This window comes from Lonchura striata, chromosome 15, assembly GCF_050655825.1.
Source record: "Lonchura striata isolate lonStrDom1 chromosome 15, ASM5065582v1, whole genome shotgun sequence".
In the NCBI taxonomy this organism is placed as follows: Eukaryota; Metazoa; Chordata; class Aves; order Passeriformes; family Estrildidae; genus Lonchura; species Lonchura striata.
The window spans coordinates 9868532-9884472 of record NC_140717.1 but is presented as its reverse complement, the minus strand read 5'-3'; the positions used below and the strand labels follow the sequence as shown (position 1 = coordinate 9884472).

Sequence of the window (15941 nt, the reverse complement as noted above, 5' to 3'; positions counted from 1 at the left end):
TGTAATGTTGTTTTGGTTCAGTCAGGAGAGTATTTTTTTAACTGTGTTATATAATGTGCTTTAGTCCAGTTGTACTTCACTTAAGAGGTCATTTTTCTAACAATGTGTTACTTCAGCTATGACAAAAATAGCAGTTTATGCAGCAGTTTGATAATTTGTGATTTTTGTGAAGAAAGCCCTTCAACACTGAGCCTGTGGAGACACTTTAAATCAGTGATAGTGCTTGAATTGTTTTCTTGGCCAAAAGTTCACTTTTAAAGGTGCAAAATAGCTGTGTTTTTGTCGGTTGTTTTTTAATTAGCAAAGTGTAATGTTAAAAATACAGAAGTATCCCACTTTCTATTAAAATCAAATGAATAGCTGAAAGTGTCACTCTGTGTTCAATATGGGGATGTGGGGAGAAGGAGCTGGGAACGACAGGGCAACTCACTGGCTTGTCTAGGCCTGGCTTGTACAATACCTGCAGCTTTTATGTGTGTTGGTGACAGTGTGGCAATGGATTACACCATCAAAGACTTAAAAGAAGAGTCTTACAGTGTTGAAGAGACAGGAACTGAGACTATGGTAAAGACATAATTTTAACTTTCACACTTTCCACCCCCACCTTAAGTGTCATCAAAACTATTGTTAATTTCTGTACCTGTGCAAAGAGGTGTTGTGTCCTCTGGTTACCCACCAAGAGCTCATTCACTGACACAGGGGATGTAGAAGGGGATGTGTGTGAGGTACCATATGCACCAACAGGAAACAAAAAATCACAGAATTTCCATCTTACAGGTGCTGGTGCTCCTGTTCCTCGTGGTGGTGACACAGCCCTGCAAATGGCTGTGCTTAGGCTACAGCAGTTCCCCTCCTGGGCAGTTCTGTGGCTGATGGCAATTAACTGCTCTGGCTCCCACCTCCAGTTCACATTTCAGGTGGTTGTGAAAGAGCTGTTGCCCTGAGCAGTGTGGGACACACCAGCAGTCCCCACAGAGCTCCAGCCACACTTGCTACAGCTGCCCATGCAGCCATTCAGCTGAAGAGACAGGAAAGAAAGACAGACCAAGTATTTTATTCAAAACTTTTAAAAAGTTAATAGACAAAAACAGATAAATTATTCTCATTGCATTAATGAGAGATAAATCATGATGGTTTCCTCTTGCCCCCCACACCTTACACTACACAATAATTAGTTTGTTCCCTCCCAGTCGCTGTTCCTTGAACTTATCCTGATGTAGCAGCAGTTCACTATCAAGACCTTAAATCCTCTTTTCCATAGGCTGTGTGCCCTGATTATGCTTCATACAGCTTTGACAGGAGTAAGTTCAGCATCTCATCAACATCCTTATTGATCAGAGAATCTGTCAAACAAGTTAGTTATGTCTGCTGTCCTACTATTAACTGAGCCAAGTTGCTGCATCAGCTCAGGTGCCCAGCACGCTTCAGAATGCTTCTGAACCCTCCCCTCTCACAAGCCCAGCAGTATGAGAGCTGTATGAAGCCTTCTGCTCAATGCCTGTCCTGTACACTTGCCCATGACGAGCTACCTGCTCACCATTCTGGCAACAGCAGTTTGCTCCAGTGCTGCAGGACCTCTGACCTGCAGCACCACTACCCTGAACCTAGTGGTGGTATTGCTCTACTCAGAAAGCAAGGTATCAACAAATACAAATCAGTGGGAAAGAGCACTCAGTAAATATGTCAGTAACTGAAAGCACTTTGAGAAGATTGCTGCTTTCCTTTCCTCCCATCTTACCGCTACAGTCTCATCCCTACAGCCTTCTCTAGACCATGTTTTGGTTAAAGGTTTACAAGACTGAAAAATATTCTTAAAATCATCTTAAAGGATATCCTGAGGATGGTGGAACACTTAATGTAAGCAGCAGTTAGTTCTAGCACCACAGCTCTGAGGCAAATGATTTTTTTACCCTTTCCTTTATGTTCATACCTCCAGGCACAGTTTACATGGGCTTTTTGGGGGCAGAGGGGAACAATGACACAACATCAACATACACACTCAACAGCTTACAAAAAAGCTTTATCCCTTTGTCCTTTGGACAGCAGAATTCCCTGTTTGTCACTTCTGCAGGAGCTGGAACAACCTGGCTCACCTTTTGTTTTACCTGCAGTGTGATCCAAGGCTTTTCCCACACCAGTTGCTTTCCTGCACAAGAAAAATACCCACAGGACCGGACCAAGCTTTGGTTAGAGAAATTCACATGGGGGTGAGGGAAAAGTCATTGCTCTTGCAGCTGCTGAGCAGACATTCAACCTGTATTCCACAGCTCAGCTTTGAGTTTTGAGGAATACTTAAGGACTGGACATGTTCAGGCTTACAAAGATTTCTTCTTTTCTGGACTGAAAGGCAGATATGAATATGAAGGAGGAATGGGGCCAAAGGACATTTGAAGACAGCATCACACCCCAACATAATAAAAATCTAGTGGTACTGTAGCAGAATGTGCTAGTGCAAAGAGACTAGAGGCAGCTCCTGGACAGCCATCGATCCATCTGGCTCACTCAGGTGCGTGTGATTTTGTCTGGAGGCATGAAACCTGTGTCACCCAGTGCTCGAAGGGCCACTCTGCCGTTGGGACGTATCACCAAGTGAGTGATGCTGCCGTTGTTGAGGGACAGTCGCAGCCAACCTTCAGGGGGGAACTGCAGTGCTCTGGTAACAAAAACACATATATTGGTAATTCATGAACAGTTAGATTAACAAGCCCTCACAGCATCACTTTCTGTCCCAGATAGGGGGAGAAGGAGGGGGAAACTCAAACTGGTGGGCATTGTGTGGCTTGCATACCAATGCCCCCAGTCAGCCTGGGAAAAAAAGCCTTTTCTTGTGGAAATGCTGTAAAACCACAGCGTTGGTAACTGGAGCGGAGCCAAGAGTGCCCTTGGCTAAGCAGAGTCCAGCAGATGGGTGTGATTACTGCTGACAGGATTAGTTCAAGTGGACAGAAGGCAGCAGCTCAATGCAGTGAGGCTGCTAGGAGTGCTCTCAGCAGCCCTGTCACAGCGAGGCTGCAGCACCACAACACCTGAGCAGGTGGGACAGGCAGAGCTGGCTCAGCACCCAAGGGCTGCCTGAGCAGAGGACCTGGATGTGGCAGACAGTGACACACTCCATTTCAGCCACACCCCCACAGCAGAGGCAGCGACAAAGGATTCCCTCCAGTGGCCTGCACGAGCCTAGGGAAGAAATTCACTGGAACTACTTTCCATGGGTTACATAATTCCCCAGGAAGGACAAGGACAAGTACCTTGTGCCTTCCTAGGAAGCACAGCATCACAGCTGGTCTGCAGCCATTCTGAATTTCCTAGCTCAACAGCCTCAGGAGCTTCATCAATTGTATTAAACAGCTGGAAAAAAATACCACGTTGCCTCAAACAGCTTTTGCCTCTGATACTGAGGAATAACTTGGTTTTGGCTCTTATGACAGTCTTGTAGAAAGCCCAAAAAAATTAAATACCAGCTCCAGCCAAGCTAGATTTGAAGGAAATGTTACACGGATTGTGTTCAATTGTACTATCAGACTGACTGGAATCAAAGGCACAGAAGAGACATTAAAAAGAGGAGGAAGGCAACAGCAAAGAGAAAAGGTAGATAAGTATTTCAGAAAAAGCCTTGGCAGGAACAACATAGTATTTTTTAGCACAGGAAAGAGTAGTCTCTCTACCTGATCAATAATTTCAAGTATAGCAATTTTGAAAAGCTCTAAAGCAGCCCAGAGAGCAGACAGGCCAGCATTTACCTAGCTCAGCTAAACAAAGCTAACTGAAACTGTTGTAAGTATTGATCAGATTAAAGTTTAATCACACCTGTCCTGCTCACGACAAATTGTCTTGCAGACAGTGCTTTGTTGATGGGGAAGAAGAATAAAACAGACTCAGCTGACTGGATACAGAAACAGGCAAAGATCCAGAACTGTTTTCTCCTTTATGAACAAACTTGATGTTATCGGAAAGATCCACTCTCCCCGTAATCCAATACTGGATGTTACTGCAAAAACACGCTAATGCAACTTCAACATAACTCAAAAATATCCATTAGTAAAGAATTCCCTAAACTGAATCAATCTTTAATGACATAAGCTCAAATTCATGTCACCTCAAAGAGATGCATCCAGTAATGCATCTATTTGCTATCTTTTCTAACAGGCACTACCCTCAGGTTTATGGAAGCAGGAGCACATAGCGATTAAAGTAACTGTCCAAATGTACAAAAAAAGTTAAGTTTCACTGACTTAGCCATTTTTGCTTTAGAATTAGAATGAAAGTGTTCTAATTATCGAATGTCCCTTGATAAAGTTGCAGAAGCAGCTGCTCACAATGCAGGCACTGATCTCCAACCACTCCAAAGAAGTGAAATCAATGCATCTCCTCCCTTGGGGGTGCCACAAGGCAGCCCTGTTGGAGTGAGCCCTCCCTGGAGCAGCCCCAGGGGAGCAGGCAGCCCTACCTGCACACGATGTAGCGGATGACGTTGGCGTGGCACACGAAGATCTCGTAGCTGTCCTCCTCCTGCTTGGCGTCAGCTCTATGAATGAAGTTTCGAAAAGCAGCCTCAATTCGAGCTCCATCTTCGTAATACTGCTGAGGGCACCGAGGTCACAGTTACACACAGCTCAGAGCAGCCCTGCCTCCCCAGGGACCTAACCCCCCAAGAACTCCTGGTTATACTTGGGGTGCACTTGGGCTGAACTAATGCTCAAGCACTGCAGGTTATTTTAACTGCTCTGCACACTTACTGAGGAGGAAGAAAGAATGCAATTATCTAAGGGCTGTGACAGCAAATATCAGCTCAGGCACTGCAAGTTATTGCTACTGTCCATACAGAGTATACTGAAAAAAATCCCAAATCATAAATAAAAAAAAAAAACCTCTAAAGAAAAACTTACCACAGCTTCTGGTTTCCAGTGGGAGACTGGAGGGTCTGGTTCTATAGGTGCTCCCTCTCTCAGCAGATCAGTACTGATTTTTTTGACTCCTGAAATATTAGATACACATTCAGAAAGGAGTTGTTCACATGCCAAGACAAACAGCCCCACAACTCTACAATCACTACATTTTTCATAGTCTTTCTTTGAGGAAGGCTTATTCTATGTGTATCTCTCCAACAAAATTGTTTTGCCATCAGCAAGACAACTTACTCCAACTGAACAACACAGCCTGTCTGTTACACTTTGAAAAAGTGTATTTGTACTTTTAAAGAAAAACTGGAAACAAACAGAATTATGGCTGTAGGTTTCTTTATAAATACAAACGTTCACATAGGGCTGGGAAATGGCTAAATAACATCTCAACCTTAAGGAGAAGCTAGAATTCTACTGAAAGCCGTTTTAAGGATCAGAAGACAATAAAAAATTAAGGGAAGTCTCTTACCTGGGAGATGTTTGCTTATAATTTCAGTTGTTTCAGTTGCTCTAGTCATGGAGGAGTGGATAATCTGATCAAATTTTAATCCCAAACTTGCCAGCCTGCGTCCAGTCAGTTCAGCCTGCTCTCGACCTTAAAAAAGCACATTCATTCTATAAATTGGTGACACTCCCATTACAACCTCACACAAAGTACCAAGAGAATTGTCCAGCAGACATGAAAGGTCTGCATCGATGCTGAGCTTTTTCCTTTCAAAAAGCAACTGGAAAACATTTTCATCAGAGCCACTGCTCAGGCCAAGCTTACTGACTGAACAATTTCAAGTCATACTTGCATCAGGAAAAAATTCTTTCTTTCAATTAGGAAAAAAAACCCCAGAAACCAAAACTTACTTAGCAACTTTTACTGAAGTACTCAATATCTGTGCTAGCCCCATCCCCAGGAAGCAACAATTCCCCTCAGGCCTGACAGTGTGTTGTTGTTCATAAAGGCAACACCAGCCTGGCACAGTTCACAGCACCTGGGCAGCCTCAGGAAGGTTCATCCCACATTTCAGGCAGGCAGGTGAAAAGAGAACAGTCAGGTTAAGTCACTTACTTAAGGCACAGGATGAGACAGGATTAACATTATGCTTTGTTACCAGTTTAAGATACCACTTGAGGCCTGCAATTAGCATTTCACTCCTGTTTGCACACCAGTAATTGAGATGTGGGTGGGAAAAAAATCCACAGAAATAATTCTTCCACCTCTGAAAACAGTGTTGGCACATACATAATCAAGGAATTGCTCACTGCTTTTCAAGTACATGATTAAAAGTAATACTAATTGGCATCTGAGACCTAGTCACAGGATCAGTGAGTTAAGACTAACACAAAGGTTATCCTCAATTCATCTAAGTGATTAGCAGTACTCCCAGAAACAGTGACAGCAGCAAAAGTGCAATGCATTTAATTATAACACTCCAGCTGAAAGTCAGAGGTGTTTTTTTTTTAATAAATCAGCAGATTAAATTAAGAGAAACACAAGAAAAATCCATCTCAATGAAGTTTAAAAGACCCAACCCTTAGGAATTACATCAGCTGGCACAAGCGAACGTTTGCTGAAGCAAACTTAAGATAATTTGGAATTTACTTTGACAAGTTTCTTTACAACTGAGTGTGTTTAGAACTCTCTAAATCACATCTTAATGTTTGGATCAAAACCGAAGAAAACAAAACTTATTCATGACATCTTTCTGCCACAAAGGAATACAGAAAGTACATTGAAGTTTGGCAGCAAGACCCAGAACAGTGCTGAGTTACTGACCTCACAGGTAAAAAATAATTTCCTCAAAATGCAAAGCACGATGCTGCTAGTGGTACCTACCCAGTGGGGTGAGAGTTCTGTCTTTGTCAGCCCGGCCATCCAAGTGGTACTGGGAATGGCGGATCAGGAATATGTGCCTGGTGGCTTTTGCTTTGCAGTGATCTAAGCGAGAGGCAAGCTCTTCTTCACCCGTTTCTTCATTTTTCTTTTTGAGGTTGATAAGAGCCAGTGGTTCACGTCTAAATAAACACATTTAAAGAGTCATTTTTAGATGGGGAGACTGAGAGGCAGGGGAATTTTACAGATATATAGTCTTGATTTAATTCCAGACATAGCTGAAGAACTAGAACTGACAGTTTAGCTATTTGTACATGAAACTGATTCAAACTTTTGTGTGAAAAGTAAAAATAAATGCCTGCATGAAAAAAAAAAAAATCATGTCATGGGTTAAAAGGTGTAACTTGACATAAGTAAATTTGCCACTTAGTGCCAGCTACCTGAATTAATTATTGGAAAAAAAAAAAAAAGCAATGAGCAACAGAAAAACTTGCAGCGTACAACAGTATGGTTTTTGACAAGAAAAACTAACCAGGAAGGACACCCAGGAAAAAAGGAAAAGGTGCTGACTGACCATTAGAGAAAGAAAATGCTTCATATCTAAAAGGCCCTGTAATAACACCTAAAAAATCTGCACTTTATCAATCACATTTACATCAAATGACTAAAAAATCACCCCCCAACAACATCCTAGAAAGACTCCAACCTTTTGCAGTGCACATTGAGGATTATTTTCTGCTTTAAACTAGGTCACATCAGTTCTCTCCAGTAAAACTTTTTATTCTTCACTCTGGAGTGTTTTATTTATCCTTTCATCTTTTCAGCACTCTCTCCCCTCATGCCACTTTAATCTCTCTTCCACTTGTCACAGTGCACATGAGCACCCTGCTCTGCACATCACCCAGACAGCTGACCTGGTTCCTGCTGAGGACAGGGGGATCTCCCCCTCTCTCTGCTATCACAGGTTTGGTGCTACAGACCTCCCACCTCCAGCACCGACCCTGCCCAAACCTTCCCCACGTTAATCTGGGCCCCTCTCCTCCACCCCATTATACAAATCATTTTCTGTCAGTTCACCTCAGAGCGTGTTTTATTTATGCCGCACCTCACTTGTTCCAGTTTTAAACTTGTTTATTTGATGATAGATTTTTTTTAATGGATAATAATTTTTATTCCGTTTGGGACAAAATAATTTGTTCACAGAAAATTGCTGCTTCTCACATCTATTTCTCACAGCAAGATTGGCTGTGCAAAGCCTTCCTGCCTCCATTTTGCTTTACTGAACACATGATTTCCATTAGACAATGAGGATCTACACATTCCTCAAGCTGTTAATTCCTCAGCAAGGCATTAAAAATGAAACAACAAGCCAGTAACAATAAGTTCTATTGCTCCTTCACAGAATATTTTTGATTCACTGGAAATTATTCTGCTGGCAAGATACAATAGGAAAACAAAAAAAATCTTTAAAATCAATTCAAGCACATTAGTAAAGCAGCAAGGGGAATAACTCATCTGATGTCTGTCATTATATATTCCACATGAATGAAACTAGATCTGTCCTCTCTGAGAACTGAGTTACACAATTCCTGTGCAAGTGGCAGAGACCAACATTCCAACTGTGACACCCTGTCAGACCAATAAGAAGTTTGATATTTGCATTTGTTTGTTTCAAACATGAAAAGCCACTGGTTGTTAAGAATATTCTAGTATCTAGTTATCTGCTCAAGGCTTGACTTTCTAAACATTCCCTGCCCCCATAGAGAAGTAGTCAGATATTCTGTGTATTTATAAGCCATTTAACAACTTTGCACATTAACTGCTTCTGCCAATAACATCCAAAAGTCAAGATTAAGATTTCAAGCAGGCACAACCTAAGCCACAACTGGTAGACCGCAAGCAGCAGAAAACAAATTGATTTGGGGTAATATATTCCACTGCCACTGTCTGCACACTGTGAGGAATGGTGATTTGCTATCCTGAACTGCTAGGAAGTATTATCTGGCTGTTTTTGCTCAGGCAGTGGTGACAGCTCTGTAACCTAAAGCACAATCTCTACTTCCTGGATTGGTTTAAAAAAAATTACTTGAGTCTAAAAGTACCATAGAATCCTTGAAGAAGATCAACCATTTAGCAGAATCAGGAAGCTGCAGTTAAACAAGCAGCTTTAGTACCTCCCTCAGTAAAATTGTGTAACCAGTTGTAACTTTATTTAATGAAGGCATTATTTTTATCACTGGGGTGTGCATAGCCCTATTTACATGAGCATTTGATCCTGTAGCCTCTCAAAAATCAAAATGATGCATTATACAATAAAATCTGTTAGTGCTTAGGTTTGGATTTACTATGATTAAACTGGAGCCTGACATAAGTCTCCCCTGGGAGATAATTCTACCAGACCGAAGCTAAATGAGCCAAAGCTCCATGCGGATATCTGCACATTCTAATTAAATATTCAGAGAAAATGTAGTCAACCCCTGTGTGAACGCGTTTCAGCGCTGAAGAACGCGAGTGAGCTGTACCAGGATTTGAGCGCAGGAGCTTCCCGAGCACAGGCCCCGCGCTGCCCACAGAGCGCCCGGCACCCACCCGGGACTGCTGCCGAGCCGACACCCGCTGCAGACACAAAAACACCTGGCACGGCCGGGGAAAACCCAAACGGTGCTCGCATCTATCACAAGCCTGAGGCTGGCAGTGTGGCTGGCGGAAAGCAGCAGAATAAAGGCACCTGCACAGGGTTAAGTGAACAAATCCCAGCGCTGGCACATCCCTCCACAGCGCTCCGGCGCTCCACGGGTGTTCGCGAACTTCAGCTGCGTTCTGCTCTGAGCAGGTCAGCACACGGAATTTCACCGGGAAACGAGTCCCGCCGAGCCGGGGACTGCTCCCGACCCCCGAGGGGCTCCGCAGAGGGATTCAGCAGGGCAGGTCCCGCCGCCGCCCGGATCGCCCCCGGCCCTCAGCACAGCCGCGACCTGCCCGGGGGAGGCGGCCCCGGCCCCCGCGCTCACCTGTCCCAGTTGCTGTCCCAGTAGCTGCCGCTGCCGGCGGCTCTCTCGACCCAGCCGGCGGCCGGCGGGCAGGAGGCGGTGGGCGGCAGCAGCAGCAAGCCGGGCGGCGCGGCGGAGGGCGCGGCGGAGCCCCCCGGGCGCGGCTCGCTGTCGCCACCCCCTCGGGCCGGCTGCTTGCCCACGACGACGGCGGAGAGCAGGACGGAGCCGCCCGCCAGCCCGCAGGCGGCGAGCGCCAGGGCGCGGCGGGCCGACATGGCGGGGCGGCCGCGGGCCCCTCAGCGGCGAGCCCGCCCCGCCGCGCCCCGCCCCGGACGGAGCGCGGCGCGGGGCAAGCTTCCTCCCGAACGGGGAGCGCGGGGCTGCGGGGACCCCCGGCCCGACCCCCCGGCCCTCACGGACCCTCAGAGACCTTCACAGGCCCGTCCCGGCCCCTCTCCCCCGGCCGCGGTGCCGCGCCCGCCTCTGGTCCTGCCTGGCCGCTCCCAAACCGGTTCCCACCCCAGGCCGGTCACCGGGTGGGGCTGGGCAGGGATTCCCCGCCAGCCCTGCCTGCTTTAATCGCCTGAGGCGGCGGTCAGTCCTTCAGGGCGAAAAAGACCCGCACGTTGAGTCCAGCCACTAACCCGGCACTGCCGAGTCCGCCACATTTAATTACAAGCCCCGAGCCTTATCACTTGTCCAGCTGCTCCTCAGCACAACAGACCAGGAGTCACTGGAGAGGGTCCGGCAGAGGCCACAAGGATGATGAGGGGCCTGCAGCGTCTCTTAAGAGGGCAGATATGGGAGCTGGGCCTGTTTAGTCTGAAGAGAAAACTCTTTCTCACTAGTGCCCAGTGATGGGATAAGGATCAATGGCCTTAAACTGGAACACAAGAAGTTTCACCTCAACATGAGGAAGAGCTTTATGTTGAGGGTGGCAGAGCACTGGGACAGCTGCCCAGGGAGGTTGTGGGGTCTCCTTCTGTGGGGACATCGCAAACCCACCTGAATGCCTTCTGTGTCACCTGTTCTTGGTGACCCTGCTTTGGCTGGGGAGTTGGACCAGATGATCTCCAGAGGTCCCTTCCAAGCCCAATCATTCTGTGATTCTGTCATACTGGAATAGATTTCTTACAGGCATCACTGGGTCTATGGCACTGGAAACCAGGAACCTGAGTTTTGGTTAATAAAAGTGGTTACCAATTTACAAACCAGGTGGATTCAGCAGAGCTGAGCTGGCAGCACCCACCTGGGCATTCCCATCCCACCTCTTGTGCCTCTGGCCTGAACGCTGCTCCCTCCAGAAGCCAGAGCTCATTACAGCTACACACATTGCCTTGTGCACAAGAAAGACACGGTGGAACTGAAATGTTAATTACCTCACACTGGAATGTTAATTACCTGTAGATGGCCGATGGTGCTGTCTTAAGCTCACAACAGAGGCCTCATGGAGAGAGACTCAGAAAAGAGCCCTCTTTTTCTGAGCTGACATCCCAAATTCAACACTGGTCTCTACCTGTCAGATTCAGTAGTTTGCAAATGGTGATAGAACTGCTGCTGAATGTGGACCTTGGGATGCCAGAAGATTCTACAGATTCCACTATCCAGCTTTTGTTAATTTAATTATGCATTCTTACAACATCTGTCCACCTGTTCAAGCTCTAACTCCACACCCATATTCCACAAATTCTGTAATACTATTCCTGCTATTCCACTGGCATGCCAGCTGGGCAGACAGTTTCCAGCTGCCGGATTTCAACCAGTGTGAGTGACCCGGAGCCACTGAGACCAGAGCCTGTCCCCTGCTGAGTTAACAGGCTCAGGCTCCTGCAGCACTCACAGCAGGGGTACAAGGACGCTGTGCCTGCCCAAAGAAAATGGTCTTTCTGTTAAAGTGAAGCAACCTTCCAGCTTTCCCAGCCGAGTGTCTTTCCCCTGCCCACCACTCCGTGTCTCTGTCTCACACACAGATGATGCAGAGGAGGCACATCTGACTGGAGCACAGGTCCTTTGCCTCTGGGACATTTCACAGGCCGACAGTGGCTCCCAGGGGTCACATAAGTAAATCAGACCCTGGTGAAAATCTGCTACACACCCTCCTTTATCCTTCTTGCCTGCTCATTCTCTGTATTTAAGATAATCGGCTTTCTGTTTCTTCTTATATCGCTTTAAAATGTTAATTTTTTTCTTCAGTTTATCTTATTATATAGGCAGGTGTGGGTATTTATATTGTGTATGTTCTTTCTTACCAAGAGTCCAGAGGAAAAAAGTTCTGTTTCAAAACCTCACATCCAATTCCTCCTAAAGTAGCATGGTCCCTTTTCCCCAGGTCTCAGTCTCCCAAAGTCCTGCAAATGCTTTCAAAATCTTTTCTCTCATAATGCCTGTTCTCTTTTATCCCTCGTAATACTTATTCTCCATTAAATGCTCCCACTTGTGTCCTACCTCTTCCTCTCCTGCCTGCCCTCTAACTGAATCCCATTTGACCTCCAGCATCTCACAAATGAAGGAAAAAACTGCACCAGACACCATCACTCACTTGGGGACAGGGACAGGTTGAAGCTGGATTGGACAAATAAAACTATTTCTGGTGAATCTCTCAGTAGCTTGAACTGAATTCTAAAATCATATGGTTCCATTTGAAATTTCAGTGCTATTCGAAGTGCATTGCTCACACAAGTGCCTGCCATTTGAGGTCAGAATCCCAGTAATAAACACAGGCAAGTTTCTGGAGTGCATGACAGTGTCACCAAATGCACCAGGGCTGAGCTCTCTCTCTCACCACCAGAAAAATTTCAGACTGTTATTAAGCAACAGTCAAAATTGTTTCCCCAGCACAAAAAAAGTCTTGCTGAACATCTGGGCAATCTAATTATGCTAGAAAATGAAAATGGATAATATTGTTTGCCTCAATGCTGCATTTTGGCTGTCATTAGTCTGCATTAACACTTCACCATCAGGAATCTCCTGTGCCTGTGCTCCATTCTGCAGTTTATTTTTGCTTGGGTTAGGCACTAATACACTTAGGCAATTGATGTTCAAAAGTCTTTTGAGATTACCTTAGATTTTCCTCAGTATGTCCAAAAATGTTATTAATTAGATTATATTTACCACTTTTTAAAACTTGCAATTCAATTAGGTAAAAAAAAAAATCTCAAAAATAATTTGTTGAAGATTACCACTAGCTTGAATATACAGTCCTGTGTTCAACAATATCTACCCAGCTTCTTGCTCTTTGTTCTTTTTATATGTATTTATATTGCTGCTCTTTTAATCCAGTTTTATTGTGTTGTATTTCATTTGTAAGCAGAAAATCCATCTAAGAGGATAACAACCTACTGATGCCCACTAATGGAATTATTCTGTTAGTGAAAACAGTAAATGCTTGTTCTACTGATGCCATAGGTCCAATCTTCAGGGATGATTCCCAGGGGCTTATCCCATTTCTGTGGTTTGATGCACAGATACCTTCAAGGAGGATGCCCAAGGTTAGGGCAGCCTCTGAACTGTGCTGTGACCAGAACAAACAGAAGAGAAGTCAGAAAACCAGCAAAAGGTTTCAGAAAGGTCAGCACAGGTTGGGCCCAACAAATGGTTTCCCCTGGCAGGCAGAAAATCCCTGTGGCTAAAGCAGACCCACAGCAGCCCTCGGGGTTAACTTCACCAGGAAGACAAACAGCTCATCTCTGTATGGGACTTGGATCAGCACAGGGATGAGTCAGTGTTTGGATGTTTTACCGTTAGCTACAGGGAGAGCAAGGGCAGGTCTCTAGCCTACAACTGGCAAGCAAAGTTTATGAACTTTCAGGCTTTTTTTTTTTTTTTTTTTTTTAAGCAAAACAGAGTAATAAAAGGACATTTGAAACAAGGAAAATGTGGTTTTGAAAAGCCTCTTCCATGACCTCAAAAATTTTTACTCACCATGTATCACCTTCCCACTATTAAACAAAAACAAAACAAGAAAGTGTAAATTTATTCTCGAAAGAACAGAGAGAGAGAGGAAAAAAGCTAACACTATATCATTTGAACCACATGTGTTCAGACATACACTGTGGACTTACTGCTGGCCTTCTTAAAGGAAATATTGATGTCATCCTGGCCTGCTTCAGATCCTGCAACATTTAAATGATACATTAAACATTTGGGTTATAAAATGATGCTACTTAAGCCCATTTAATATTATTTTTTTTTATGAAGCAAGAGAGAATACCAGTTTTAAGCAACTTTGGTTAATATGATTTGATTAGTTAAAAAAAAAAAAAAATAAGATTTTGAAGCAGACCCTGGCTTCCTGACTGTGTCTGACTGCATCACTGAAGGGTAACCAGGACAAATACTGTGTTGGTTAAATACAGCACAACATTTTGGGAGATTGTGGCATGAAAGAAACTCTACATATATATATATTATAGCAGTGATTCAGATCTTGAATTTAATCTAGATGGTGTGAATCATCTACTAGAGGATTTTTCAGATTTCCTTTGACCAGAAAAAAAAAAGAGAAGCGCATTTAAGATGAAAGACTCCTCCTCCTCCCCAGGCACACTCTCTAGAAGCATATTCAAAAGCAGGCTTCGCCTTATCTAAAGCATACAAAGTCTTTATATCATGAATGATTAATCTATTTCTTAATTTTGCTCTCACAGTCACCATCTTTCTAACTGAAGTAGATTGAAAGAATTTTTTTTAGTAACAGTGGGCATCACTGGTAAACTGAAGTATCTGAAATACACCTATAAGGAACTGCTCTTGTTTGCTGGGACTGGATCCTTTTCCCTACTCCTTTAGTAAGGAGTGAGTGAGCCTCTTCAGTACACTGGGACTGAGAATTAAAAAAAAAAAGTCTCCTTGCAAGGTCTTGTACTTCTTAAACTGTCCCCCAATGGTTGACAGGACAGTTCTAGGACCAAGGCCAGTCTTCTGTCTATTGGTATGTGAAGCTTAAAAAAAGTTTCTACAGAGGTCAAGAATGAAAATGTAGAAAATTCCTTCAGATCTGGGGGCATTACCTGCCAGATCTTTGTGTGCTCACACATGGGGTGTGCCTTGAATGCTACAGGGCATTGGAGATTTCTGGAATGGCTGTCACCCCATCATGTGCAGGGACTGTATTTCCAGCCTTAGGTGTCTCACAGTTTGTTACTGACAAGTCCTGCTCAGTACCTTTGCTTTCAGTCATCCAAAGCCAGAAGTTTTCACTCTACCAAACGCATTCAGAGTTGCAGATCAAGACACACCAGAAATGTAATTGTGAAAGACCTATAAAAAATAATTTCTGAGCTGGAAAACCAGTTTTATTAACAGTCTCTGGCCCTTTCATTAAGTAAACACCTCAGTTCTGTCCCTGAAGTCACACTCATGAAACTAAGGGTTTATAACAGCCATACTAACACTGCATTATCTAATGTAACACTCTAATAAATGATGATGTATCCTGCCAGAAGCGTTTAATTTGAAACAGATGGGCTAAATAATGGAAACATAAGCAAAGTATTTCACTGCAATCATTTTCCAGGAAACAAAAGGGGATTTGATATTATTGCCTCAAGGATCACCTGCCCTCCCTCCCCCCTCAGTGTTTTTGTCTTAGATAACAGTAAACTTTGATTTTGCTAATGAAGCACAGGTGCTGCTGACAGCTCCCAACAATGAAACAACTCAGGCATTTCTCCTAATCCTGATTAACAAGTGAGAATTTGCTTTTGCAACAGCACATGCTGCTTTTGCAAAGTTCAACTGATTTCCCTTTGCACTGCTTTCCTTTATTTTTGTTTCAGAAAGAAAAATAAATAGTTGTTATGGTCTTGACAGTGTTGGCTTCTATTGTGTTTGATAGTAACTGTCACTACTGAGGCATTTAATATTTAGGCACTGTAAGTGGAGCACTGCTTTTAGGTGCCCTTGCAAACTACAAAAAAACCTGCTCTGCAAAATTCCCTTAGCAGGAAAGAGAGTGCTCTGCCTGCAGAACCATCTGAGACACCATGACGTACATAATTACACACTTTAAGAGATTTCTAGTTCTAAGGATCCCTTTAATGCTTTACAAGAAATACAAAGGCAAAATTCTAGCTCCCTCAAATATTCTTTCCTATCTCTCTGCCAGGAGCTGTTTTAGCTATTCCCTGCTTTACTTCAAAAAAATCACCCTAGGGATGAGCTTGGCACAGGCTGTCTAAACCCTGCTGATTCTTTTTTTGGCAACAGCATTTAAATGCAGTG

General features: G+C 44.2%; 1 protein-coding gene across 2 annotated transcripts; it reads right to left on the bottom strand.

Annotated features, from left to right (window-relative positions):
* Nucleotides 1-1034: 1034 nt before the first annotated feature.
* Nucleotides 1035-10008, bottom strand: PGAM5 (PGAM family member 5, mitochondrial serine/threonine protein phosphatase). 2 transcript variants are annotated; one of them, XM_077787174.2, is made up of 6 exons: nt 9738-10008; nt 6730-6908; nt 5371-5496; nt 4887-4975; nt 4448-4581; nt 1035-2653 (listed from the first exon to the last, which is right to left on the bottom strand). In XM_077787174.2, the coding sequence occupies exons 1-6, from the start codon at nt 9992-9994 to the stop codon at nt 2503-2505; spliced, it is 936 nt and encodes a 311-aa protein (XP_077643300.2). In that variant the 5' UTR covers nt 9995-10008; the 3' UTR covers nt 1035-2502. The 2 variants fall into 2 exon arrangements, with proteins under 2 accessions (XP_077643300.2, XP_077643301.2); XM_077787175.2 differs by having other exon boundaries at nt 4448-4578.
* Between the last annotated feature and the right edge of the window lie 5933 nt (nt 10009-15941).